This window comes from Zeus faber (assembly GCF_960531495.2).
Source record: "Zeus faber genome assembly, chromosome: 2".
In the NCBI taxonomy this organism is placed as follows: domain Eukaryota; kingdom Metazoa; phylum Chordata; class Actinopteri; order Zeiformes; family Zeidae; genus Zeus; species Zeus faber.
Genome location: NC_137189.1, coordinates 52,513,992 through 52,540,233, shown reverse-complemented (window position 1 = coordinate 52,540,233; position 26,242 = coordinate 52,513,992). Strand labels below are relative to the sequence as shown.

The window sequence follows — 26,242 nt, the reverse complement described above, 5'->3', positions numbered from 1 at the left end:
TAGTATTACAGTATTATAGTACTACTGTACAGTATTATAGTACTACAGTACAGATTTATAGTATTTCAGTATTATATAATATTAAATTGTATTATTTAGTATTAAATAGTATTAATAATAGTATAGTATTAATATGGACAACATAACTGTCCATATTTGGCTCACTGGGTATTAGGGCTTATAGTGCTACTAGTTAGACTATTGCTACTAGTTAGACCAGGGCTACTAGTTAGACTATTGTTACTAGTTAGACCAGGGCTACTACGTAGTTAGACCAGGGATACTAGTTGGACTTGTGCTACTACATAATAACTTTGTGTAGATAGATGTGGACATCCGTGTTAATTTAAATGTATATAATATATATTATATTTATATTATTATATTATATTATATATATTATTTTTATATATATTAGATTATATTAGATTAATATATTATATTCATATATTATATGATATATATTACATCATAATATATACATAATATACTGTATATAATATAATATATATTATGTTTATATATTATGTTTATATATTATATGATACATATTATATATATATTATATTTATTCTTTATTAACCTGCTCTGTTTTTTCTGCTGTAACACCTACATTTAATAAGTTAATAAAGTGTGATCCCACCCCATCTTTGGTTTGGATGCATAGTTAAATGAAGACTTTGAGTAAATCCCTGGGGGGTTCTGGTTCTGGTTCTAGACAAGGTTCTGGGTGTGGATCCTGACCACATTTTTACTTCTATAGCAGGTTCTGGTTCTAGATCAGGTTTTGGGTCTGGTTCTATAGCAGGTTCTGGCTCTGGTTCTACAGCAGGTTCTGGCTCTGGTTCTGGACCAAGTTCTGGTTCTGGTTGTATAGCAGGTTCTGGGTCTGGGTCTGGTTCTGGAGCAGGTCGCAGGTCTAACTGTGGGGTCCGCAGGTGAGCGGAGTCGGGCGGAGCTGATGATGATGACCATCGCTGACGTGATCCAGCAGCTGGTGGAGGCTCAGCAGGAGGGCAGGGACATCAACCTCAACAAGTCAGTATTTATTATGGGATGTTTGATAATTCCTCACTGAGCTCAGCAGGAGGGCAAGGACATCATCCTCAACAAGTCAGTATTAATACAGGATGCTCCAGTTTATTATGGGATGTTTGATCATTCCTCACTAAGCTGCTGCAGATTCATCACAAATTAAGAAACAGGGAAAAGCACATTGAGTCGATTTTGCACAGTCTGTGTGTTTCAGTTTTACTATTTGTGAATTGGAGAATTGGCCGTGATGGTTATAAAAAAAGAAAATACGACCCATAAAGAGAGAGTCGCATATTCTGCATCTCACACAAACAACTGTAAATATTTAAAACAATAAAATAAGAGATTTTCATGGCTTCCAGTAATACGTCTAAAAATACACTTTCAATTCCACAAACAGGAAGCAACAAATAATCTTCTCTCTGCAACAAATTTAATTAAAATTTATTTTTGGATGTTAAATGTGGAAAAGTCGCAGCAGTCTTTCAAATAGTTTACATACAGTGTATATATATATATATATATATATATTGTGTGTGTGTGTGTGTGTGTGTGTGTGTGTGTGTGTGTGTGTGTGTACATATTCATTCATTTATTCATTCATTCATACTGTGTGTATATAGATACATATTGTGTATATATACTGTGTGTGTGTGTGTGTGTGTGTGTGTGTGTGTATATATACATATTGTGTGTATATATGGAGTATTTTTGTGTCCAGGGTGAAGACCAGGACCTCGGCACAGTACGGTCTCTCTGTTCAGCCGCGTCTCGTCGACATCATTGCTGCTGTTCCTCCTCAGCATCGCCGGGCTCTCCTCCCCAAGCTGAAGGCCAAGCCAGTCCGGACCGCAAGCGGGGTCAGTGCTAGGGGGTCTGAGGTCGGCATCGGGGGCCTCGTGGGGTCAGTGCTGGGGGGTCTGGGGTTGGCATCAGGGGCCTGGTGGGGTCAGCGCTGGGGGGTCTGGGGTTGGCATCGAGGGCCTGATGGGGTCAATGTTCCGGAGTGGGGGGTCAGAATGTGATCAGATCCAGTGTTTCTCATCTAATTCTGAGCTGCAGCAACATATTGATCCACATATTAATTTTCGGCTTGATTGGATCCATGTTTGTTGTGTCACTCACCTGAACACACACACAGTGTATGAACACAAACGCAGTGTTTGAACACAAACACAGCGTGTGAACACACACTCAGCGTTCTGTGAACAAACACACACACACACACACACACACACACACACAGCGTATTAACAAAAACACAGTGTGTACACACACGCAGAGTGCTGTAAAAACACAGTGTGCGGTAAACACACACAGCGTGCTTCAAAAAGACACACAGCGTGCTATAAAAACACACAGCGTGCTATGAACACACACACGCAGCGTGCTGTAAAAACACACACCCAGCGTGCTGCAATAACACACACAGCGTGCTGTAAAAACACGCAGCGTGCCGAGAACACACACACACGCAGCGTGCTGTAAAAACACGCAGCGTGCTGTAAAAACACGCAGCGTGCTGTAAAAACATGCAGCGTGCTGTAAAAACACACAGCGTGCTGTGAACACACAGGCAGTGTGCTGTAAAAACACACAAGCAGCATGCTGTAAAACACACACGCAACATGCTGTGAACACACACACGCAGAGTGATTTGGGTTCGAGAGTGATTTGGGTTGACTTGCCTGAAGGACCCGCACCCCCAGACCCGCAATTTTAACTGCAGTTACCAACAGCACACATTGAGCACTGGGGTTTTCCGGGGTGGCCGGTTGCTGGCGGGTCGGTGTGGGGGCGTGGTCGGCCGGGGGGCGGTCGGGTGGGCCCCTCCTCCCGGCCTGGCTGGAGTCCTGACGGCTTGGGCGTGTATGGTCACTTGGCACTCACACGGGGCAGGCCCCCCCCCCCCTTGCCTTGTGCGGGGTGTGGGTGGGCGTGGGGGTCTTGCCGGCCTGCCCATGGGGCGGGCGGCTCGGGCGGCTCGGGCGGCTCGGGCGGGGTGTCGGTCTGTCACCGCGGGGCTGTGATCCGGGCCCACGGTCCGTGCCTTGCGCCCGGGGCCCGGGTTCTGTGCCGGCGGCTGCGTCTTGTGCCTGTGCCCAGGGGTTGGTTGTATTTGTGCGCCCTGGGGTGCGGGGCCTCCTCGTGCTCCCTGGGATTTGGTCATGCTCCTCGGGCTGGGCGCAGGAGTTGCTCCACGGCCCTCTGGCTTCTCTGGGGGCCCGGGGGTCTTCCGGGGCCGCAGGGCAGGGTTCCCGGGGATCTCCTGCAGCCGGGGGTTGTCCGCGGGGCTGTGGAGTTCGGGGGGCTTCGGGGCCCCTTCCGCTGCTGGGAGGCGCCGCAACATAATACGACCTTCTACACCAGTACCAATGGGGATAAGTCATGTACACTCACCACTGGACATCTTACACACACACACACACACACACACACACACACACACGTGCACACACGCACCCCTGCTTGGAGTGCACCCCAGCAACTGGGGGTGCTTTCCTCTCCTTTCCTCCCTTATTTACTGCCATAACTTTGACAGGAAAAGGCCACAGGACCAGTTGTAGTTCCAGTTTTCCTGGACCTAATTCAGTTTTTCAATACATGTTGTCATCCAATGTTCATGTTTTTGTGTTAATGTTGTTTGTTTCTATGTTTATTTGTCTCACCGTGGTGATTCTCCCCCTCTTGGAGTAGTGATCAGTTGTTTATAGATCCAAACATGATAAATAGTTTTCCAAAGAGGGGGGTTGGTGATGGCTCTCCACAACCAAAAGCTGTGCTCTTGTCATTCTACAGGTCATCCACAAGACAGAGTTATTGCAGCAGTTCTTGATGATTTTAGAATTAATAAAGAGTTGCAATGCAGGTTGAGAACTTGAACTCCTCTTGCAGACTAACTCTGTCCTGAATGCAAATGGCATACAAATATTCTGTGTTGTATTGTGTCCCAGCACAGGTTGAAAAAAAATAAAAATAAAAAAAGAACACACACAGCGTGCTGTGAACACACAGACACGCAGTGTGCTGATAAAACACACACCCAGCGTGCTGCAAAAAGACACACGCAGCGTTCTGTAAAACCACACACGCAGCGTGCTGTAAAAACACACACGGAACATGCTGTGAACACACACACACAGCGTGCTGTGAACGCACACGCAGCGCGCTGTGAACACACACACGCAGTGTGCTGTAAAACACGCAGCGTGCTGTAAAAACACACACAGCGTGCTGTGAATACACACACACGGAGCGTGCTGTAAGAACACACAGCTTGCTGTAAAAACACAGGCAGCATGCTGTAAAAACACGCAGCGTGCTGTAAAAACACACACGCAGCGTGCTGTGAACACACACACGCAGTGTGCTGTAAAACACGCAGCGTGCTGTAAAAACACACACAGCGTGCTGTGAATACACACACACGGAGCGTGCTGTAAGAACACACAGCTTGCTGTAAAAACACAGGCAGCATGCTGTAAAAACACGCAGCGTGCTGTAAAAACACACACGCAGCGTGCTGTGAATACACACACACGCAGCGTGCTGTGAATACACACACACGCAGCGTGCTGTAAAAACACACGCAGCGTGCTGTAAAAACACACGCAGCGTTCTGTAAAAACACACGCCCAGCGTGCTGCAAAAAGACACACCCAGCGTGCTGTAAAACCACACACGCAGCGTGCTGTAAAACCACACACGCAGCGTGCTGTAAAACCACACACGCAGCGTCCTGTAAAACCACACAAGCAGCGTCCTGTAAAACCAAACACGCAGCGTGCTGTAAAAACACGCAGTGTGCTGTAAAAACACACGCACCATGCTGTAAAAACACACGCAGCGTGCTGTTAAAACACATGCAGTAAGCTATAAAAACACACACGCAGCGTGCTGTAAAAACACACACGCAGCGTGCTGTGAATACACACACACTCAGCGATCTATAAAAACACAGCGTGCTGATAAAAACACGCAGCTTGCTGTAAAAACACGCCGTGTTCTGTAAAAACACGCAGCATGCTATAAAAACACACGCAGCGTGCTGTAAAAACACGCAGCATGCTATAAAAACACACGCAGCGTGCTGTAAAAACACGCAGCATGCTATAAAAACACACGCAGCGTGCTGTAAAAACACACGTAGCGTGCTGTGAATACACACACACGCAGCGATCTATAAAAACACAGCGTGCTGTAAAAACACACACGCAGCGTGCTGTGAACACACACGCAGCGTGCTGTGAACACACACGCAGCGTGCTGTGAACACACACGCAGCGTGCTGTGAACACACACGCAGCGTGCTGTAAAAACACACGGAACATGCTGTGAACACACACACAGCGTGCTGTGAACACACACGCAGCGTGCTGTGAACACACACGCAGTGTGCTGTAAAAACACACGCAGCGTGCTTTGAATACACACACGCAGCGCGCTGAAAAACACGCAGCTTGCTGTAAAAACACATGCAGCGTTCTGTAAAAACACACGCAGCTGCTGTTAAAACACACGCAGCGTGCTGTAAAAACACGCATCGTTCTGTAAAAACACGCAACGTGCTGTAAAAACACACAGCGTGCTATAAAAACACACACCCAGCGTGCTGCAAAAAGACACACGCAGTGTGCTATAAAACCACACACGCAGCGTGCTGTAAAACCACACACGCAGCGTGCTGTAAAACCACACACGCAGCGTCCTGTAAAACCACACACGCAGCGTGCTGTAAAAACACGCGCAACGTGCTGTGAACAAACACGCAGCGTGCTGTGAACACACACACACAGTATGCTATAAAAACACACACGCAGCGTTCTGTAAAAACACGCAACGTGCTGTAAAAACACACACAGCGTGCTATAAAAACACACACGCAGCGTGCTGTAAAAACACACGCAGCGTGCTGTAAAAACACACGCAGCGTTCTGTAAAAACACGCAACGTGCTGTAAAAACACACAGCGTGCTATAAAAACACACACCCAGCGTGCTGCAAAAAGACACACGCAGTGTGCTGTAAAACACGCAGCGTGCTGTAAAAACACACACAGCGTGCTGTGAATACACACACACGGAGCGTGCTGTAAGAACACACAGCTTGCTGTAAAAACACAGGCAGCATGCTGTAAAAACACACGCAGCGTGCTGTGAATACACACACACGCAGCGTGCTGTGAATACACACACACGCAGCAGCTTGCTGTAAAAACACATGCAGCGTTCTGTAAAAAAACACACGCAGCGTGCTGATAAAACACACGCAGCTTGCTGTGAAAACACACGCAGCTTGCTGTGAAAACACACGCAGCGTGCTGTAAAAACACACACGCAGCGTTCTGTAAAAACACACGCAATGTGCTGCAAAAACACACATCCAGCATGCTGCAAAAGACACACCCAGCGTGCTGCAAAAAAACACGCAGCGTGCTGTAAAACCACACACGCAGCGTGCTGTAAAACCACACACGCAGCGTGCTGTAAAACCACACACGCAGCGTGCTGTATAAACACGCAGTGTGCTGTAAAAACACACGCACCATGCTGTAAAAACACACGTAGCGTGCTGTAAAAACACACGTAGCGTGCTGTGAATACACACACACGCAGCGATCTATAAAAACACAGCGTGCTGTAAAAACACACACGCAGCGTGCTGTGAACACACACGCAGCGTGCTGTAAAAACACACACGGAACATGCTGTGAACACACACACACAGCGTGCTGTGAACACACACGCAGCGTGCTGTGAACACACACACGCAGTGTGCTGTAAAAACACACGCAGCGTGCTGTGAATACACACACACGCAGCGCGCTACAAACACGCCGCTTGCTGTAAAAACACATGCAGCATTCTGTAAAAACACACGCAGCGTGCTGTAAAAACCCACGCAGCGTGCTGTTAAAACACACGCAGCGTGCTGTAAAAACACGCAACGTGCTGTAAAAACACACACAGCGTGCTATAAAAACACACACCCAGCGTGCTGCAAAAAGACACACGCAGCGTGCTGTAAAACCACACACGCAGCGTGCTGTAAAACCACACACGCAGCGTCCTGTAAAACCACACACGCAGCGTGCTGTAAAAACACGCGCAACGTGCTGTGAACACACACGCAGCGTGCTGTGAACACACACACACACACACAGCATGCTGTAAAAACACGCAACGTGCTGTAAAAACACGCACCATGCTGTAAAAACACACGCAGCGTGCTGTAAAAACACACACGCAGCATTCTGTAAAAACACACACAGCGTGCTATAAAAACACACATACGCAGCGTGCTGTAAAAACACACGCAGCGTGCTGTAAAAACACACGCAGCGTGCTGTAAAAGCACACGCAGCGTTCTGTAAAAACACGCAACGTGCTGTAAAAACACACAGTGTGCTATAAAAACACACACCCAGCGTGCTGCAAAAAGACACACGCAGTGTGCTGTAAAACCACACACGCAGCTTGCTGTAAAACCACACACGCAGCGTGCTGTAAAAACATGCGCAACATGCTGTGAACACACATGCAGCTTGCTGTGAACACACACGCAGCGTGCTGTGAACACACACACACACACACAGCATGCTGTAAAAACACGCAACGTGCTGTAAAAACACACGCACCATGCTGTAAAAACACACACAGCGTGCTGTAAAAACACACACAGTATGCTATAAAAACACACACGCAGCGTGCTGTAAAAACACACGCAGCGTGCTGTGAATACACACACACGCAGCGTGCTGTTATAACACACACGCAGCTTGCTGTGAATACACACACACGCAGCGTGCTGATAAAAACATGCAGCTTGCTGTAAAAACACGCCGTGTTCTGTAAAAACACGCAGCATGCTATAAAAACACACGCAGCGTGCTGTAAAAACACACACAGCGTGCTGTTGAAACACACGCAGCGTGCTGTGAATACACACACACGCAGCGTGCTGATAAAAACACACACAGCGTGCTGTAAAAACACAGGCAGCGTGCTGTGAATACACACACACGCAGCGTGCTATAAAAACACACACAGCGTGCTGTGAATACACACACACGCAGCGTGCTATAAAAACACACACAGCGTGCTGTGAATACACACACACGCAGCGTGCTGATAAAAACACACACAGCGTGCTGTTGAAACACACGCAGCGTGCTGTGAATACACACACACGCAGCGTGCTGATAAAAACACACACAGCGTGCTGTGAATACACACACACGCAGCGTGCTGATAAAAACACACACAGCGTGCTGTAAAAACACAGGCAGCGTGCTGTGAATACACACACACGCAGCGTGCTATAAAAACACACACAGCGTGCTGTGAAAACACACACAGCGTGCTGTAAAAACACACACGCAGCATGCTGTGAACACCCCTCCAGCAGGATAACCTCTCTGTGTTTGGTGTTTTCCAGATTGCTGTTGTGGCCGTGATGTGCAAGCCTCACCGCTGTCCTCACATCAGCTTCACCGGGAACATCTGTGTGTGAGTGGAAGCAACAAAATCTCCTCCATCACAGCATTAACACAAATTACCACGAGAAAAAACTGATATTATATAAAAAGAAGTGTGTGACGCTCTCTTAATAATATATAATATTACCACCAAACTGTCCTGTGCAGGTACTGTCCTGGAGGCCCAGACTCTGACTTTGAATACTCCACCCAGTCCTACACAGGTTATGAGGTCAGGAAGAACATTGTGTACTTTATACTATATTTTGTGTGTGTGTGTGTATATATATATATATATATATGTGTATAGATATCCTACAGTGTATCTCTGCCTCTCCTGCAGCCCACATCCATGAGGGCGATCCGTGCACGTTACGACCCCTTCCTGCAGACCAGGCACCGTGTGGAGCAGGTCCACAGCTACTAGTTCACCTGTTTACTAACCACTAGTTAACTGTTTAGTAACCACTAGTTAACCTGGTTAAACTGTTTAGTAACCACTATTTTACCTGCTCAAGCGGTTTAGTAAACACTAGTTAACCTGTTTAGTAACCACTAGTTAATCTGTTTAGTAACCACTAGTTAATCTGGTCAAACTGTTTAGTAACCCCTAGTTAACCTTGTTTAACTGTTAAGTAACCACAAGTTAACCTGTTTAGTAACCACTTGTTAATCTGTTTAGTAACCACTAGGTAACCTGTTTAGTAGCCGCTCGTTAATCTGTTTAGTAACCACTAGTTAACCTGGTTAAACTTTTAAGTAACCACTAGTTAACCTGGTTAAACTGTTTAGTAGTGTTATTAGTCAGAATGTAGAGTTTGAAAAGTAAAGCCATATTTTAACCCCACCCTCCAGTTGAAGCAGCTGGGTCACTCTGTGGACAAGGTGGAGTTCATTGTGATGGGGGGAACGTTCATGGCGCTGACGGAGGAGTACAGGGATTACTTCATCAGCAGCCTCCATGATGCGCTGTCAGGCCACGCCTCCTCCAGTTTGGACGAGGCCGTCAGGTGATAAATACCCTACTCCTTGTACTCCTTCTAGTATAATGTAGTATAATAGCAGGAGTGCCTCCCACACTGTGTATTAATACATCACTACTAGCTGTTTTCACCGCTGTCCCCGAGTTAAAAGGTTGTTTCGTGACATGGTGATGACATCATTAAAACATTACAATGAGTTAAAGGTCATCCATGGCATACATGCAAGACATTCATTTAAATTAGGAAATTAGGAATAGGAATTAGGATTAGGAAATAAACTCTTGTGTTCTTCTAGAAATATTTGGAAAAAGTAACCTTTATTTTCCCAATATACATCTTATTATGGCTTGAACAATTAGAGACAATAACAATCGCTGACATTTAAATTCATTCATTTTGCTGCAGTTATAATGATGTCATGGATGTCATGTGTGTGATCCGCTGTGGAAGTGGCTCTCTCTGTCACAGTCCTCTGAGGTGACGGAAAAAACTGTTATTTTCGGAGGAGAGAGAGCGAGAACACAGTGGGGGGTAGAGAGCTTTTCTTTTAAGTTGATTTATTTTTACAAAAACTCCCCTTCATCCTGAGTGCGTCTGTTCGTCCTTAATCCAGATTGGAATGACAGGGGTAGTGTGGAGCCCTTAACCATACTGCAGTCTCAACAGGCGTATGTCACATGAAAATCAACAGCGCCCCCTGGTGTGAAGCCCATCTGGGCAAGGAAAAGGAAACTTTTCTACAGGGGGTTAGGGTTACAAAGCAGCTTACAAAATGCACAAGAATAACATTTCAATGGCATGGCACTTTCCATTCCAAAATAAATTGCAATCATTACAAACACCATGTAGCAGTGTTAGTGTATTATCATTTCTGGGTTTAGTACAGGGCCACACCCACAGACATAAAACCTGCTGCACACTGACAATATCATCTAGAGAAAACACCCAGCTGGTGTTTGTTTAAAAAGATTTATAATAATAGTATAGTAATAGTTATGGTATAGTTATAGTTATAGTAATAGTAAAGTTATAGTATAGTGTAGTAATATTAATAGTATAGTAATAGTATAGTAATAGTTATGATATAATAATAGTATAGTAATCGTATAGTTATAGTAATAGTAATGGTATAGTAATAGTATAGTTATGGTCAAGATTCAAGATTCAAGATTCATAGTGATATTATAGTAATAGTATAGTTATAGTTATAGTAATGGTATAGTAATAGTATAGTTATAGTAATAGTGATAGTATAGTAATAGTATAGTAATTGCATTGCATTGCATTTAGCAGACGCTTTTATCCAAAGCGACTTACAATTATTCAAACAGCGACGGACGCAGCCATCAGGAGCAATTAGGGGTTAAGTCTTGCTCAAGGACACTACAGCATGCTAGCAGGAGGAGCCTGGGATCCAACCAGCAACCTTTAGATTACTAGACGACCAGCTCTACCTCCTGAGCTACCATCCCCACATAATAGTATAATAATAGTAAAATATATAGTAATATTATTGTAAAAGTAAAGTAATAGTATAGTAATAGCAATGGTATAGTAATGGTAATAGTATAGTAATGGTATAGAAATGACATAGTAATAGTATAGTAATGGTATAGTAATGGTAAAGTAATAGTAAAAGTATAGTAATAGTAAAGTAATAGTATAGAAATGATAATAGTGTAGTATAGTAATTGTAATAGTATAGTAATGGTATAGAAATAGTACTACTGATGAGGTGTCCGAGTACATTGCTACTGATTAGTACATCACTAGAGGATCATCAGGGATGAAGACTCAGGTGGAGGTTCTAAAAGCAACAGTGTCAGAGGAGAGACATGAATGAATAATGTTCAGAATAGAGAACGGCTGTGTTGATCATATGATATTTAATGTTAATAATGTTAAGAATAGAGAACGGCTGTGTTAATCATATGATATTAAAGATAAGGTAGGATAAACCTTTATTAGTCCCACATCGGGGAAATTTACATTGTTTCAGCAGCAAAAAGGGGACAGCAGAAGATAGAGAGAAAATTAGATCTTAATAATGTTAAGAATAGAGAATGGCTGTGTTCAGTCATATGATATTTCATCTTAATAATTTTCAAGTTTTGGGAATAGCTCTTTAAGCAGCAGCTTTCCAGGGCGTGGCTGGAGGATGCAGGTTGTGACAGCGTATCTCTTGGGGTTGAGGCTGAGTGCCTTTAATCTCCTCTAATAAGGTTAACTCTGTGAGTAAGAAGTCATGAAGTCATGACGTCATGAAGTCATGAAGTCCTGCCTCCTATATGTCTGTAGGGGGCGCTGTTGGGAGTCAGCAGAGCTACTGTATTGAAGAAAGCTTTACTATTATACTTATGAAGTGTGTGTGTGTGTGTGTGTGTGTGTGTGTGTGTGTGTGTGTGTGTGTGTGTGTGTGTGTGTGTGTGTGTGTGTGATCACTCAGATAATAGTTTGTATTGAACAGTTATCATCAGTGTGATTGGTTGAAATGGAGCATCAGACTGTGAACAAGTAAACAACCATGATTTTTCAAAATATATATTACTGTGTGTGTGTGTGTGTGTGTGTGTGTGTGTGTGTGTATATACACATTATATTATTATATATATATTATATATAATATAATTGATTTGTTTTCTCCATCTGAGAAAACAACAACAAACAGTTTGATTCTAAAACCCCGAAATACTACTTGAACCAGTTCTCTCCTTAGTAATACTAAAGTTATTATTATTATTACAAGATTATATAACTTAAATGCTCTCACACCAGACAGTAGATATTTATAGCATGTACTAAAGAAAACAGTACTACTCCGAGTTCTGACTGCAGGTACTCAGAGCACAGTACTACTCTATGCACTACTCTATGTACCACTCTAAGTACTGGCTGCAGGTACTCAGAGCGCAGTACTACTGTACTGGCTGCAGATACTCAGTGTAGTGTTACTCTATGTACTATTCTATGTACTGGCTGCAGGTACTCAGAGTGCAGTACTTCTCTATGTACTACTCTGTGTACTACTCTTTGTAATACCTGCAGGTACTCAGAGCGTAGCACTACTCTATTTACTACTCTATGTACTACTCTATGTACTGACTGCAGGTACTGAGAGCGCAGTACTACTCTATGTACTACCTGCAGGCACTCAGAGCGCAGTTCTACTCTATGAACATCTTTATGTACTACTCTATGTACTACCTGCAGGTACTCAGAGTGCAGTACTACTCTATGTTCTACTCTCTGTACTGACTGCAGGTACTCAGAGCGCAGTACTACTCTTTGTACTACTCTATGTACTGGCTGCAGGTACTCAGGGTGCAGTACTACCTTATGTATTACTCTATGTACTACCTGCAGGTACTCAGAGCGTAGTACGACTAAGTGTGTGGGCATCACCATCGAGACGCGTCCTGACTACTGCCTGCGGAGCCACCTGAGCTCCATGCTGCGCTACGGCTGCACCCGCCTGGAGGTGGGGGTGCAGAGTGTGTATGAGGACGTAGCGCGGGACACCAACAGGTGGGCAGTGCTACTACACCACCACCTCCATCATAAACTATCTACACCACCACCTCCATCATAACCTATGGACACCAACACCTCCAACATAAACTATCTACACCACCACCTCCATCATGACCTACCTACACCTACCACCTCTATCATAACTTGTACTGTGTGTGTGGTGTGTGTGTGTGTGTGTGTGTGTGTGTGTGTGTGTGTGTGTGTGTGTGTGTGTGTGTGTGTGTGTGTGTGTGTGTGTGTGTGTGTGTGTGTGTGTGTGCGTCTCACCTGCAGGGGTCATACAGTGCGTGCAGTGTGTGAGTCCTTCCACTTGGCGAAGGACGCTGGCTTCAAGGTGGTTTCTCACATGATGCCCGACCTCCCCAACGTGGGGCTGGAGAGGGACCTGGAGCAGTTCATAGTGAGGACACACAGACAGACACACACACACACACACACATTGTTGTATTTGCACAAAAGTGAGCGCCATTTCTACCCTATTTTTATTATTCTAAGTTGCTTTGGACAAAAGCGTCCGCTAAATGACATCATGTAATGTATTTTATTTTATGTTTTGTCACTAGATGCCACCTTAACTGCTGTGAGCACTTTTAGTTACGTGTTATTTTAAACAAAAGAAAATCGTAATAAAGTGAGGACATTTTAGTTACCAGATAGACCGAGGTTGTACACAGCATGATAACTATTATAACGAGTTAGAATTGTGAGAAAATGTAATTATCAGGCAGACTCAGTTATACACAGCATGATCACTATTATTAGAGTGTAAAAACGAAGAAGAGTTGAAAAGGTTTGGAGGTGAGATAGAGGTGAGGAATGGGATGTGAAAAGCAATGGTTAAAGATCATTGTGAAATAAGAAAAGGAGTAAGTCCAAAAGACTTTTCAGGTATTTTAGATCATTTGAAGGGATTCTAAGAAGTAGATGAGAAAGAAAGGGTCATTTGGAGGAAAGACAAGTTGCATTTGGGGTCATGACAGTACAATCCATGACTCCATTGAAATAAGAAAATAATTCACTGAGAAACGATCGTGATCGTCCATGGTCTTAATGGATGACGCCAAATCTGAAAATGACTAATATTTACCTATTTTTTATTAAATGGATTTTTTTTACATCTTCTTTTATTTGCTTATTCTTAGCCTGTTTTAATGTATTTCATTCTTTTAAGTCTTTTATTATTTTACTTTGTAATTGCATTCTGCTTTTAATGTCAAAATCGGACGCTGTCTCTCCTGGCCTTCACTTTAAGTTCCATGTCGTGTATGAAAGATGCTGTACAAATAAAGGTTCTTATTATTGTTATAACTCGTATAGTGAGGACATTTTAGCTGTCAGTCAGACTAGTCAGACTGCTAGTTACAGGGTTAGTAGGTTTGTTTAGGTTTCGTAAGTAAGTGGAAGTGTTTTTATCAGATGCACAGTATAACGCAGGGTCATTCTGAACAGTGACATTCTTGTGATAAGTTAGCAACTACGTAGAAGGCATTGAATTATTTTTTGTTCAAAGAAGGTATTCAATTGTTAAAAAGAAAAGTCTACATAATAAAAAATATACCCAGTAAAAAATAAAAACACGATAATAGAACATTCGAAGCAGTACTGGGGAATGTAGAAATGGGAAATATATCATATGTATCCTGATGGTTGTAGACACAGGGAGAGTATGACTGGACAATAAGAATATAAATATTAAATAATGTAATATCAAGTGGAATATGTACATTAGACTGGGTGATTTACTATAAATGTACAAGTGCCCAGAGCAGATGTAGAATTGTTCACGTGTCATCCATACCATCAGTAGCTTAGTGTTGCTGGTTATGGAGCCTGATGACCTGGGAATAAAAGCTGTCAGTGAGTCTGGTCGTCCGTGCTCTAATGCTGCAGTAGCGTCCACCAGACGGCAGCAACGTCAACACTCCATATCCAGGGTGGCTGCGCTCCTTTATGATTTTCTGTACTTTCCTCAGGCATGGTGTGTGGTAGATGCCTCGCATGGAGGCAACTGGCAGCTGATGATGCACTCCGCTGTCTTCACCCTCTGAAGGGCCTTGGATCAGCAGTGATGCAGCCAGAGAGGATGCTCTCAATGCTGCATCTGTAGAAGCTGGTCAGAGCTTTGGCAGACATGCCAAACTCCTTAGGTCTCCTCAAGAAGTATAGGCGCTTTTGGTCCGTTTTTACCGCCGGGTCCGCTGGCCTGGACCAGGTGAGGTCATCGTTGATGAACACACTGAGGAACCAGAAGCAGGAGACTCTCTATTGATATGAATGGGCCCCCTTATCCAGGTGTGAGAGGGTGGCGTCGTCGTCTGTAGATCTGTTGGGGCGGTTTGCAAATTAAAGGGGGTCCAAGGTGTCAGGAAGGGTGGAGCAAATATGGGTTCTACAAGCCACTCGAAGCACTTCATGATGATGGAGGTCAGTGCTACCGGGCAGTAGTCATTCAGGCAGGTGATGGAAGGTTTATTTGGTATGGGAACAATGGTGTTCAGTTTGAAGCAGGTGGGGACTGCAGACTGGTTGAATATAAACGTGAAAACCTCCGCTAACTCAGTCAGCGCACGCTATGAGGACATGGCCTGGAATGCCACGTGTCCCTGGTGACTTCCGAGGGTTTACTCTTTTGAAAGCTCTCCTCACATCAGCCGTAGATAGGGACAGTCGTCCTGGTCCTCAGCCAGCCTACCAGGAGGGATGGTGTTGCTCGCCTCAAACCGTGCGAGGAAGGTATCAAGCTCGTCTGGGAGGGAGGCGGTCGGTTGGGTATCACTACTATTTCCCCCTTTGTAGTCTGTGATGGATTGCAGTCCACACCACATGCGTGGGTCAGAGCTGTGGTAATTAGACTCCAGTCTTGGAGAGTGGTGATGGATGCCTCACTGCAGTGTTAAACTGCCTGAAGAACTGGTTTGTCCTATTTAAGGCGTTGTCTGTAAGGTAGAAGGAGAAGAATGGAGGAAAAACTTTCCTCATATTAGTCCTATTGAAGTTGCGAAAAGCAATAGAAGCTTCCTCATAGTGACCGTTCTCTAGTCTTTAATTACTCTGTAAAGGTCCTCTAATAAAAACAAATAATATAATAAACAAATAATAAACAAAACACTACCAGTTTAATGCAGAGCCATTGTCAGTGCGACCATCCCACAGAGCACAAGAACCAAAAGGGGATGATTCTTAGTTGAGGTTAGTTTAGGTTAGGTTTCCTTCAGGTTAGGGTTAGTTTAGGGTTAGTTTAGGTTAGGTTTGCTTCAGGTTAGGGTTAGCAGTTTAGGTTAGGTTTCCTTCAGGTGAGGGTTAGTTTCGGTCAGGTTTCCTTCAGATTAGGGCTTGTTTAAGGTTAGTTTAGGTTAGGTTTCCTCCAGGTTAGGGTTAGCAGTTTAGGTTAGGTTTCCTTGGGGTTAGGTTAGTTTAGGTTAGGTTTCCTTGGGGTTAGGTTAGTTTAGGTTAGGTTTCCTTGGGGTTAGGTTAGTTTAGGTTAGGTTCCTTCAGGTTAGGGTTAGCAGTTTAGGTTAGGTTTCCTTGGGGTTAGGTTAGTTTAGGTTAGGTTTCCTTGGGGTTAGGTTAGTTTAGGTTAGGTTCCTTCAGGTTAGGGTCAGTAGTTTAGGTTAGGTTTCCTTCGGGTGAGGGTTAGTTTAGGTCAGGTTTCCTCCAGGTAAGGGTTGGTTTAGGTTAGGTTTCCTTCAGGTTAGGGTTAGTTTAGGTATGGTTTCCTACAGGTTAGGGTAAACAGTTTAGGTTAGGTTTCCTTCAGGTTAGGGTTAGTTTAGGTTAGGTTTCCTACAGGTTAGGGTAAACAGTTTAGGTTAGGTTTCCTTCAGGTTAGGGTTAGCAGTTTGGGTTAGGTTTCCTTCAGGTTAGGGGTAGTTTAGGGTTAGGGTCAGTTTAGGTTAGGTTTCCTCCAGATTAGGGTTGGTTAAGGTTAGGTTTTCTTCAGGTTAGGGTTGGTTTATGTTAGGTTTCCTTTAGTTTAGGGGTAGTTTGGGTTAGGTTTCCTTCAGGTTAAGGTTTGTTTATTTTAAGGTTAGGTTTCCTTCAGGTTAGGGTTAGTTGAGGTTTCCTTCAGGTGAGGGATAGTGAAGGTTTCCTTCAAGTTTGGGTTAGTTTAGGTTTCCTTCAGGTGAGGTTAAGTTTTGGTTAGGTTTCCTCCAGGTTAGTTTAGTATAGGTTTCCTTCAGGTTAGGGTTCGTTTTGGTTAGGTTTCCTTCAGGTACAGGTTATTTAGGGTTAGGTTTCCTCCGGGTTAGTTTAGTATAGGTTTCCTTGAGGTTAAGGTTAGTGTTGGTTAGGTTTCCTGCAGGTACAGGTTATTTAGGGTTAGGTTTCCTCCGGGTTAGTTTAGGTTAGGCTTCCTTTAGTAAAGGTTAGTTTAGTTTAGGTTTCCTCCAGGTAAGGGTTAGTTTAGTTTAGGTTAGGTTTCCTTCAGTTTAGGGTTAGTTTAGGTTAGGTTTCCTTCAGGTGCGTGTTAGTTTAGGTTAGGTTTCCTTCAGGTGCGTGTTAGTTTAAGGTAGGTTAGGTTTCCTTCAGGTAAGGGTTAGTTTAGGTTAGGCTTCCAATAGGTTAGGGTTATCTAGGTTAGGTTTCCTTTGGGTTAGTGTTAGTTTAGGTTAGTTTAGGTCTCCTTCAGATTAGGGTTCGTTAAGGTTACGTTTCATTCAGGATAGGGCCAGTTTAGGTTAGTTCAGGTTTCCTTCGGGTTAGGGTTAGTTTAGGTTTCTTTCAAGTTAGTGTTAACAGTTTAGGTTAGGTTTCCTTCAGGTTAGGGGTAGTTTAGGGTTAGGGTTAGTTTAGGTTAGGTTTCCTCTAGGTTAGGGTTGGTTTAGGTTAGGTTTTCTTCAGGTTAGGGTTGGTTTTGTTTAGGTTAGGTTTCCTTCAGGTTAGTGTTAATTTAGGTTACCTTCAAGTTAGGGTTAGTTTAGGTTGGGTTTCCTTCAGGTGTGTGTTAGTTTAAGGTAGTTTAGGTTTCCTTCAGGTTCGGGGTAGTTTAGGTTAGTTCAGGTTTCCTTCAGGTTTGGGTTTGTTAAGGTTACGTTTCCTACAGGATAGTGCTAGGTTAGTTTAGGTTTCCTTCGGGTTAGGGTTAGTTTAGAGTTTGTTTAGGTTAGGTTTCCTCCAGGTTAGGGTTAGTTTACTTTAGGTTAGGTTTCCTTCAGGTTAGAGTTACTTTAGGTTTCCTTCAAGTTAGGGTTAACAGATTAGGTTAGGTTTCCTTCAGGTTAAGGTTAGTTTAGGGTTAGGGTTAGTTTAGGTTAGGTGTCATCCAGGTTAGGGTTGGCTTAGGTTAGGTTTCGTAGGGTTAGTTTAGTTTAGGTTTTCTTCAGGTTAGGGTGAGGAGTTTAGGTTAGGTTTCCTTCAGGTTCGGGGTTGGTTTCGTTTATGGTAGCTTTCCTTTAGGTTAGGGTTAGTTTGGGTTAGCTTTCCTTCAGGTTAGGGTTTGTTTGCATTAGGTTTCCTTCAGGTTAGGGTTAGTTTAGTTTAGGTTTCCTTCAGGTTAAGGTTAGTTTACATTAAGGTTAGGTTTCCTTCAGGTTAGGGTTAGTTTAGTTTAGGTTTCCTTCAGGTTAAGGTTAGTTTACATTAAGGTTAGGTTTCCTTCAGGTTAGGGTTAGTGAATGTTTCCTTCAGGTGCGGGTTAGTTTGGGTTAGTTTAGGTTTCCTTCAGGTAAGGGTTAGTTAAGGTTAGGTTTCCTCTGGGTTAGTTTAGTTTAGTTTTCCTTCAGGCTAGGGTCAGTTTAGGTTAGGTTTTCGTTCAGGTTAGGGTTAGGTTAGTTTGGTCTCCTTCAAGTAATGGTTATTTAGGGTTAGGTTTCCTCTGGATTAGTTTAGTGTAGTTTTTCTTCAGTTAGGGTTAGTTTGGTTTAGGTTCCCTTCAGGTTAGGGTTAGGTTAGGTAAGTTTAGGTTTCCTTCAGATTAGGGTTCGTTTAGGTTAAGTTTCCTTTAGGTTAGGGCTAGTTCAGGTTAGTTTAGGATTCCTTTGGGTTAGGGTTAGTTTAGGTTTCCTTCAGGTTAGAGTTAGCAGTTTAGGTTATGTTTCCTTTGGGTTAGAGTTATTTAAGGTTAGGTTTTCTTCAGGTTAGGGTTAGGTTAGGTTAGGTTTCCTTCAGGTAATGGCTAGTTTAGGTTTACTTCGGATTAGGGTTAGTTTAGGTTTCCTTCAGGTTACGGTGAGCAGTTTAGGTTAGGTTTCCTTCGGGTTATGGTTAGTTTAGGTTAGGTTTCCTTCAGGTTAGGGTTAGCAGTTTAGGTTAGCTTTCTTTTGGGTTAGAGTTATTTTAGGTTAGGTTTCCTCCAGGTTAGGGTTGGTTTAGGTTAGGTTTCCTTCGGGTTAGGGTTAGTTTAGGTTAGGTTTCCTCCAGGTTAGGGTTGGTTTAGGTTAGGTTCCTTAGGGTTAGTTTAGGTTAGGTTTTCTTCGGGTTAGGGTTAGCAGTTTGGGTTAGGTTTCCTTCACGTTAGGATTATTTTAGGTTAAGTTTCCTTCACACCAGGCTTAAGGTTTCCTTCAGGTTAGGGTTAGTTTAGTTAAGGGTTCCTTCAGCTTAGGGTTAGTTTAGGTTAGGTGACATTTCCTTCAGGTTAGTGTTTGTTAAGGTAAGGTTTTCTTCAGGTTTGTGTTAGTCACACTAGGCTTAAATTTTAGTTTAGGTAAGTTTAGGTTCCTTCAAGTTAGGGTTAGTTTAGGTTAGGTTTCCTTCAGGTTTGTGTTTGTTTAGTGTAGTTTAGCTTTTCTTCAAGTAAGGGTTAGTTTAGGTTAGGTTTCCTCTAGGTATGTATTAGTTTAGGGTTGTTTAGGTTTTCTTCAAGTTAGGGTTAGTTTAGGTTAGGGTTCCTTCAGGTTTGTGTTAGTTTAGGGTAGTTTAGGTTTCCTTCGAGTTAGGGTTAGTTTAGGTTTCCTTCAGGTTAGGGTTCATTTAGGTAAGGCTGGTTAGGTAAGGGTTATTTTGGTTAGGTTTCCTTGAGGTTTGTGTTAGTTTAGGTTTCCGTTAGGTTAAAGTTCATTTTGGTTAGGTTTCCTTCAGTTTAGTGCTATTTTAGGTTAGTTTAGGTTTCCTTCGGGCTAGGGTTTGTTTAGGTTTCCTTCAAGTTAGGTTTCCTTTTGTTTAGGTTGGTTAAAGTTTCCTTCAGGTTACTTTAGGTTTGGTTTCCCTCAGGTCAGGGTTTGTTTAGTTTAGGCTTCCAATCGGTTAGGGTTATTTAGGTTAGGTTTCCTTCAGGTTAGTGTTAGTTTAGGTTAGTTTAGGTTTCCTTCAGGTTAGGGTTCGTTAAGGTTACGTTTCCTTCAGGATAGGGCCAGTTTAGGTTCGTTTGGGTTTCCTTCGGGTTAGGGTTAATTTAGGTTACCTTTAAGTTAGGGTTAGTTTAGGTTGGGTTTCCTTCAAGTGTGTGTTTGTTTAAGGTAGTTTAGGTTTCCTCCAGGTAAGGGTTGATTTAGGTTAGGTTTCCTTCGGGTTAGTGTTAGTTTAGGTTACTTTCAAGTTAGGGTTAGTTTAGGTTGGGTTTCCTACAGGTGTGTGTTTGTTTAAGGTAGTATAGGTTTCCTTCAGGTTAGGGCTAGTTTATGTTAGGCTTCCAATATGTTAGGGTTATTTAGGTTAGGTTTCCTTCAGGTTAGTGTTCGTTAACGTTACGTTTCCTTCAGGATAGTGCTAGTTTAGGTTAGTTTAGGTTTCCTTCGGGTTAGGGTTAGTTTAGGGTTAGGGTTTGTTTAGGTTAGGTTTCCTCCAGGTTAGGGTTAGTTTACTTTAGGTTAGACTTCCTTCAGGTTAGTGTTAGTTGAGGTTAGTTTAGGTTTCCTTCAAGTTAGGGTTAACAGTTTAGGTTAGGTTTCCTTCAGGTTAAGGTTAGTTTAGGGTTTGTTTAAGTAAGGTGTCCTCCAGGTTAGGGTTGGTTTAGGTTAGGTTTCGTAGGGTTAGTTTAGTTTAGGTTTCCTTCGGGTTAGGGTCAGGTCAGGTTAGGTTTCCTTCAGGTTAGGGTTAGCAGTTTAGGTTAGGTTTCCTTCAGGTTCGGGGTAGGTTAGGGTTAGTTTAGGTGAGGTTTTTTTCAGGTTAGGGTTGATTTAGTTTATGGTAGGTTCCCTTTAGGTTAGGGTTAGCTTTCCTTCAGGTTAGGGTTAGTTTAGTATATGTTTCCTTCAGGTTAAGGTTAGTTTACATTAAGGTTAGGTTTCCTTCAGGTTAGGGTTAGTGAATGTTTCCTTCAGGTGCAGGTAAGGGTTCCTTCAGGTTAGGGTTAGTTTAGGTTAGTTTAGGTTTCCTTTAGGTTATTGTTAGTTTAGGTTTCCGTTAGGTTAAAGTTCATTTTTGTTAGGTTTCCTTCAGTTAAGTGCTATTTTAGGTTAGTTCAGGTTTCCTTCAAGTTAGGTTTCCTTTTGTTTAGGTTGGTTAAAGTGTCCTTCAGGTTACTTTAGGTTTGGTTTCCCTCAGGTTAGGGTTTGTTTAGTTTAGGTTAGGCTTCCAATCGGTTAGGGTTATTTAGGTTAGGTTTCCTTCAGGTTAGTGTTAGTTTAGGTTAGTTTAGGTTTCCTTCAGGTTAAGGTTCGTTAAGGTTACGTTTCCTTCAGGATAGGGCCAGTTTAGGTTCGTTTGGGTTTCCTTCGGGTTAGGGTTAATTTAGGTTACCTTTAAGTTAGGGTTGGTTTAGGTTGGGTTTCCTTCAGGTGTGTGTTAGTTTAAGGTAGTTTAGGTTTCCTCCAGGTAAGGGTTGATTTAGGTTAGGTTTCCTTCGGGTTAGTGTTAGTTTATGTTAGGCTTCCAATATGTTAGGGTTATTTAGGTTAGGTTTCCTTCAGGTTAGTGTTCGTTAACGTTACCTTTCCTTCAGGATAGTGCTAGTTTAGGTTAGTTTAGGTTTCCTTCGGGTTAGGGTTAGTTTAGGGTTAGGGTTTGTTTAGGTTAGGTTTCCTCCAGGTTAGGGTTAGTTTACTTTAGGTTAGATTTCCTTCAGGTTAGTGTTAGTTGAGGTTAGTTTAGGTTTCCTTCAAGTTAGGGTTAACAGTTTAGGTTGGGTTTCCTTCAGGTTAAGGTTAGTTTAGGGTTTGTTTAAGTTAGGTGTCCTCCAGGTTAGGGTTGGTTTAGGTTAGGTTTCGTAGGGTTAGTTTAGTTTAGGTTTCCTTCGGGTTAGGGTCAGGTCAGGTTAGGTTTCCTTCAGGTTAGGGTTAGCAGTTTAGGTTAGGTTTCCTTCAGGTTCGGGGTAGGTTAGGGTTAGTTTAGGTGAGTTTTTTTTCAGGTTAGGGTTGGTTTAGTTTATGGTAGGTTCCCTTTAGGTTAGGGTTAGCTTTCCTTCAGGTTAGGGTTTGTTTGCGTTAGGTTTCCTTCAGGTTAGGGTTAGTTTAGTTTAGGTTTCCTTCAGGTTAAGGTTAGTTTACATTAAGGTTAGGTTTCCTTCAGGTTAGGGTTAGTGAATGTTTCCTTCAGGTGCAGGTAAGGGTTCCTTCAGGTTAGGGTTAGTTTAGGTTAGTTTAGGTTTCCTTCAGGTTAGGGTTAGTTAAGCTTAGGTTTCCTTTAGGTTAGTGTTAGTTTAGGTTAGTTTAGGTTTTCTTCAGGTTAAGGTTAGTTCAGTTAGGTTAGGGTTCCCTCAGGTTCGGGCGGGTTAGTTTAGGTTTGGTTTCCTTCAGGTTAGTGTTAGTTTAGGTTTCCGTCAAGTTTGTGTTAGTCTAGGTAAGGTTTCCTTCTGGTGTGTGTTAGTTTAGGGTAGTTTAGGTTTCCTTCCGGTTAGGGTTAGTTTAGATTTGATTTCCTTTGGCCTTGATTTAGTTTAGGTTTCCTTTAAGTTAGGGCTAGTGTAGGTTAGTCTAGGTTTTATTCAGTTTGGGGTTAGTTTAGGTTAGGCTTCCAATAGGTTAGGGTTATTTAGGTTACGTTTCCTCAGGTTAGTGTTAGTTTAGGTAAGTTTAGGTTCCCTTCAGGTTAGGGTTCGTTAAGGTTAAGTTTCCTTCAGCATCGAGCTAGTTTAGGTAAGTTTAGGTTTTCTTTGGGTCAGGGTTGGTTTAGCTTTCCTTCGGGTTAGGGTTAGCAGTTTAGGTTAGGTTTCCTTGAGGGTAGGGTTAGTTTAGGTTAGGATTCCTTCGGTGTATGGTTAATTTAGTTAAGGTTTCCTTCAGGTTAGGGATAGTTTTGGTTAGGTTTCCTTCAGGTTAGGGTTTTTTATGGTTAGGTGTCCTTCAGGTTAAGGTTAGGTTAGTTTAGGTTTCCTTCAGGTTAGGGTGAGGTTAGTTTGGGTTTCCTACAGGTAATGGTCATTTAGGGTTAGGTTTCCCCCTGGTTAGGTTTCCTTTAGTTAAGGTTTGTTTAGGTTAGGTTAGGTTTCCTTTAGTTAAGGTAGTGTAGTTTAGGTTAGGTTCCCTCCAGGTAAGGGTTAGTTAAGTTTAGGTTTCCTTCAGGTTCGGGTTAGTTTAGGTGAGGTTTCCTTCAGATTAAGGGTAGTTTACATTAGGTTTCCTTCACACTAGACTTCAGGTTTCCTTCAGATTAGGTTTGGTTTAGTTGAGTTTCCTTCAGGGTTGGGTTAGTTTAGGTTCTGTGTCCTTCAGGTTAGATTTCATTCACACTAGGCTTAAGGTTTCTTTCAGGTAAGGGTTTGTTTAGGTTAGATTTCCTTCACACTAGGCTTAAGGTTTCTTTCAGGTTAGGGTTTGTTTTGGTTAGATTTTGTTTCACACTAGGTTTCAGGTTTCCTTCAGATTAGGTTTGGTTCAGTTTAGGTTAAGTTTCCTTCAGGGCTGGGTTAGTTTAGGTTCTGTGTCCTCCAGGTTAGGGTTAGTTTAGGTGAGTTTAGGTTTCCTTCAAGTTAGGGTTTGTTTAGGTTAGGTTTCCTTCAGGTTTGTGTTAGTTTAGGGTAGTTTAGCTTTTCTTCAAGTAAGGGTTAGTTTAGGTTAGGTTTCCTCTAGGTTTGTATTAGTTTAGGGTTGTTTAGGTTTTCTTCAAGGTAGGGTTAGTTTAGGTTAGGGTTCCTTCAGGTTTGTGTTCGTTTAGGTTAGGTTTCCTTCAGGTTTGTGTTAGTTTAGGGTAGTTTAGGTTTCCTTGGAGTTAGGGTTAGTTTAGGTTTCCTTCAGGTTAGGTTTTTTTTAGGTTAGGCTTCCAATAAGTTAGGGTTATTTTGGTTAGGTTTCCTTGAGGTTTGTGTTAGTTTAGGTTTCCGTTAGGTTATAGTTAATTTTGGTTAGGTTTCCTTCAGTTTACCGCTATTTTAGGTTAGTTTAGGTTTCCTTCGGGCTAGGGTTAGTTAAGGTTTCCTTCAGGTTATGGTCAATTAAGGTTAGGTTTCCTTAAGATTAGGTTTCCTTTTGTTTAGGTTGGTTAAAGTTTCCTTCAGGTTAGTTTAGGTTTGGTTTCCCCCAGGTTAGGGTTATTTAGTTTAGGTTAGGGTTAGTTTAGGTTAGATTTTCTTCATGTCATGGTTAGTTGAGTTTAGGTTTCCTTCAGGTTAGTTTAGGTTAGGTTTCCTTTGGGTTAGGGTTAGTTTAGGTTAGGTTTCCTTCAGTTTAGTTTAGTTTAGATTAGGCTTCCTTCAGGTTAGGGTTAGTTTAGTTTAGGTTTCCATCAGGTTAATAATAATGGTGCTGCTGATGATAAGGTGCTTCACGCTGTGTGAGATACACAGCAGATGGAACAATAAAAGTAATAGAATCTCCAGTTGTCTGCTCTAAACCATGAGTCGAAGATCGAATATCGAAGTCGAAGATGAATCCAAATCATTTTGGAGCGGCTGAGTAGGAAAAAAACTCAGTGGTACAAATATAGAATACATAGATCATATCTGTATTATAGATCCTGTCTGTATTATAGATCATATCTGTATTTTAGATCATATCTGTATTATATATCATATATGCATTACAGATCATCTGTGTTATAGATCATATCTGTGTTATAGATCCTATCTGTATTATAGATCATATCTGCATTATATTTAATGAAGGCAACTTGAGTGAACAAAATGTTTGTCTGTTTATCTCTGTCCAAACCTTATCCCTCTATCCTTCACACCATCCTTCTTCCTGATCAAACCTCATCCCTCTATACTTCACAGCATCTGCTGCTTATTCTCTCTCTCCTCCGCCATTGCCTCATTGCTCTGTTTATTTCACATCCTTGTGTGTGTGTGTGTGTGTGTGTGTGTGTGTGTGTGTGTGTGTGTGTGTGTGTGTGTGTGTGTGTGTGTGTGTGTGTGTGTGTGTGTGTGTCAGGAGTTCTTTGAGAGTCCTGCGTTCCGGCCTGACGGTCTAAAGCTCTACCCGACGCTGGTGATCCGAGGAACCGGACTCTACGAGCTCTGGAAGAGCGGCCGCTACCACAGCTACTCCCCCAGCACCCTGGTGGACCTTGTGGCCCGGATCCTGGCCCTGGTTCCGCCCTGGACCAGGGTGTACCGCGTCCAGAGGTGAGACGGACCCTGGACCAAGTCAAGTTGAACTTTATTTACTATAAAGCACATTTCATACCAGGGCAACACAATGCTCTTTACAGAGAAATTAAATCAAAGAAAATATATCAAATGTCTGTGCAACCATAAGAACAGCCAGTGCAGAATAAACCAATGTCACAGCACACACACACACACACACACACACACACACACACACACACACACACACACACACACACACACACACACACACTTCTCTCAGGTCCTCAGGGTGTTCCACAGAGTTAGTAGGAGGGATGGTTAAAACATCGCTGCCTGTGGACCTGACACTTCCTGCTGCTCCGTGTGTAATGAGCACAAGGACATTTAGAGCTTTATATACAAGCAGCAGAATCTTAAAATCAATTCTAGTTTTGAGGGGGAGCCAGTGTAGAGATCCAAGAACAGGTGTGATGTGTTCAGACTTTTTAGTCTCAGTGAGAACGCGTGCAGCTGCATTTTGGATTAACTGTAGCCGCTGCACAGCTCATTTGGGGAGGCCGGTGAATAGGCCATTACAGTAGTCTAATCTACTTGTTATGAATGCATGGATACATTTTTCAGAGTCTTCTATGGACAGGAAGCCTCTTCATTTTGAAATGTTTTTTAGATGGTAGAAGGCTGATTTCGTGGTGTGATTAATATGGCTCATAAAATTTAGATCACTGTCTATGATTACACCCAGATTTTTGGCTTCATTCTTGCTCTCCAGGGACAGAGAACTAAGATGAGCTGATATTTTCTGTCTTTGAGCCTTTACACCAAAGATGAGTATTTTTGTTTTGTCTTTGTTCAGTTGTAAAAAGTTCTTTG

At 42.8% G+C, this 26,242-nt stretch overlaps 1 protein-coding gene across 2 annotated transcripts in view; it reads left to right on the top strand.

Moving 5' to 3' along the window:
- elp3 (elongator acetyltransferase complex subunit 3) overlaps positions 1-26,242 on the top strand; it is a 37,560-nt gene that overhangs the window by 504 nt on the left and 10,814 nt on the right. For both annotated transcript variants that reach the window (XM_079996580.1, XM_079996581.1), the window contains exons 2-10: positions 939-1,038; positions 1,757-1,895; positions 8,473-8,543; positions 8,681-8,744; positions 8,856-8,924; positions 9,368-9,522; positions 12,859-13,020; positions 13,300-13,426; positions 25,212-25,405. In XM_079996580.1, coding sequence (XP_079852706.1) covers positions 939-1,038; positions 1,757-1,895; positions 8,473-8,543; positions 8,681-8,744; positions 8,856-8,924; positions 9,368-9,522; positions 12,859-13,020; positions 13,300-13,426; positions 25,212-25,405 — 1,081 coding nt within the window. The remainder of the gene's footprint in view (positions 1-938; positions 1,039-1,756; positions 1,896-8,472; positions 8,544-8,680; positions 8,745-8,855; positions 8,925-9,367; positions 9,523-12,858; positions 13,021-13,299; positions 13,427-25,211; positions 25,406-26,242) is intronic.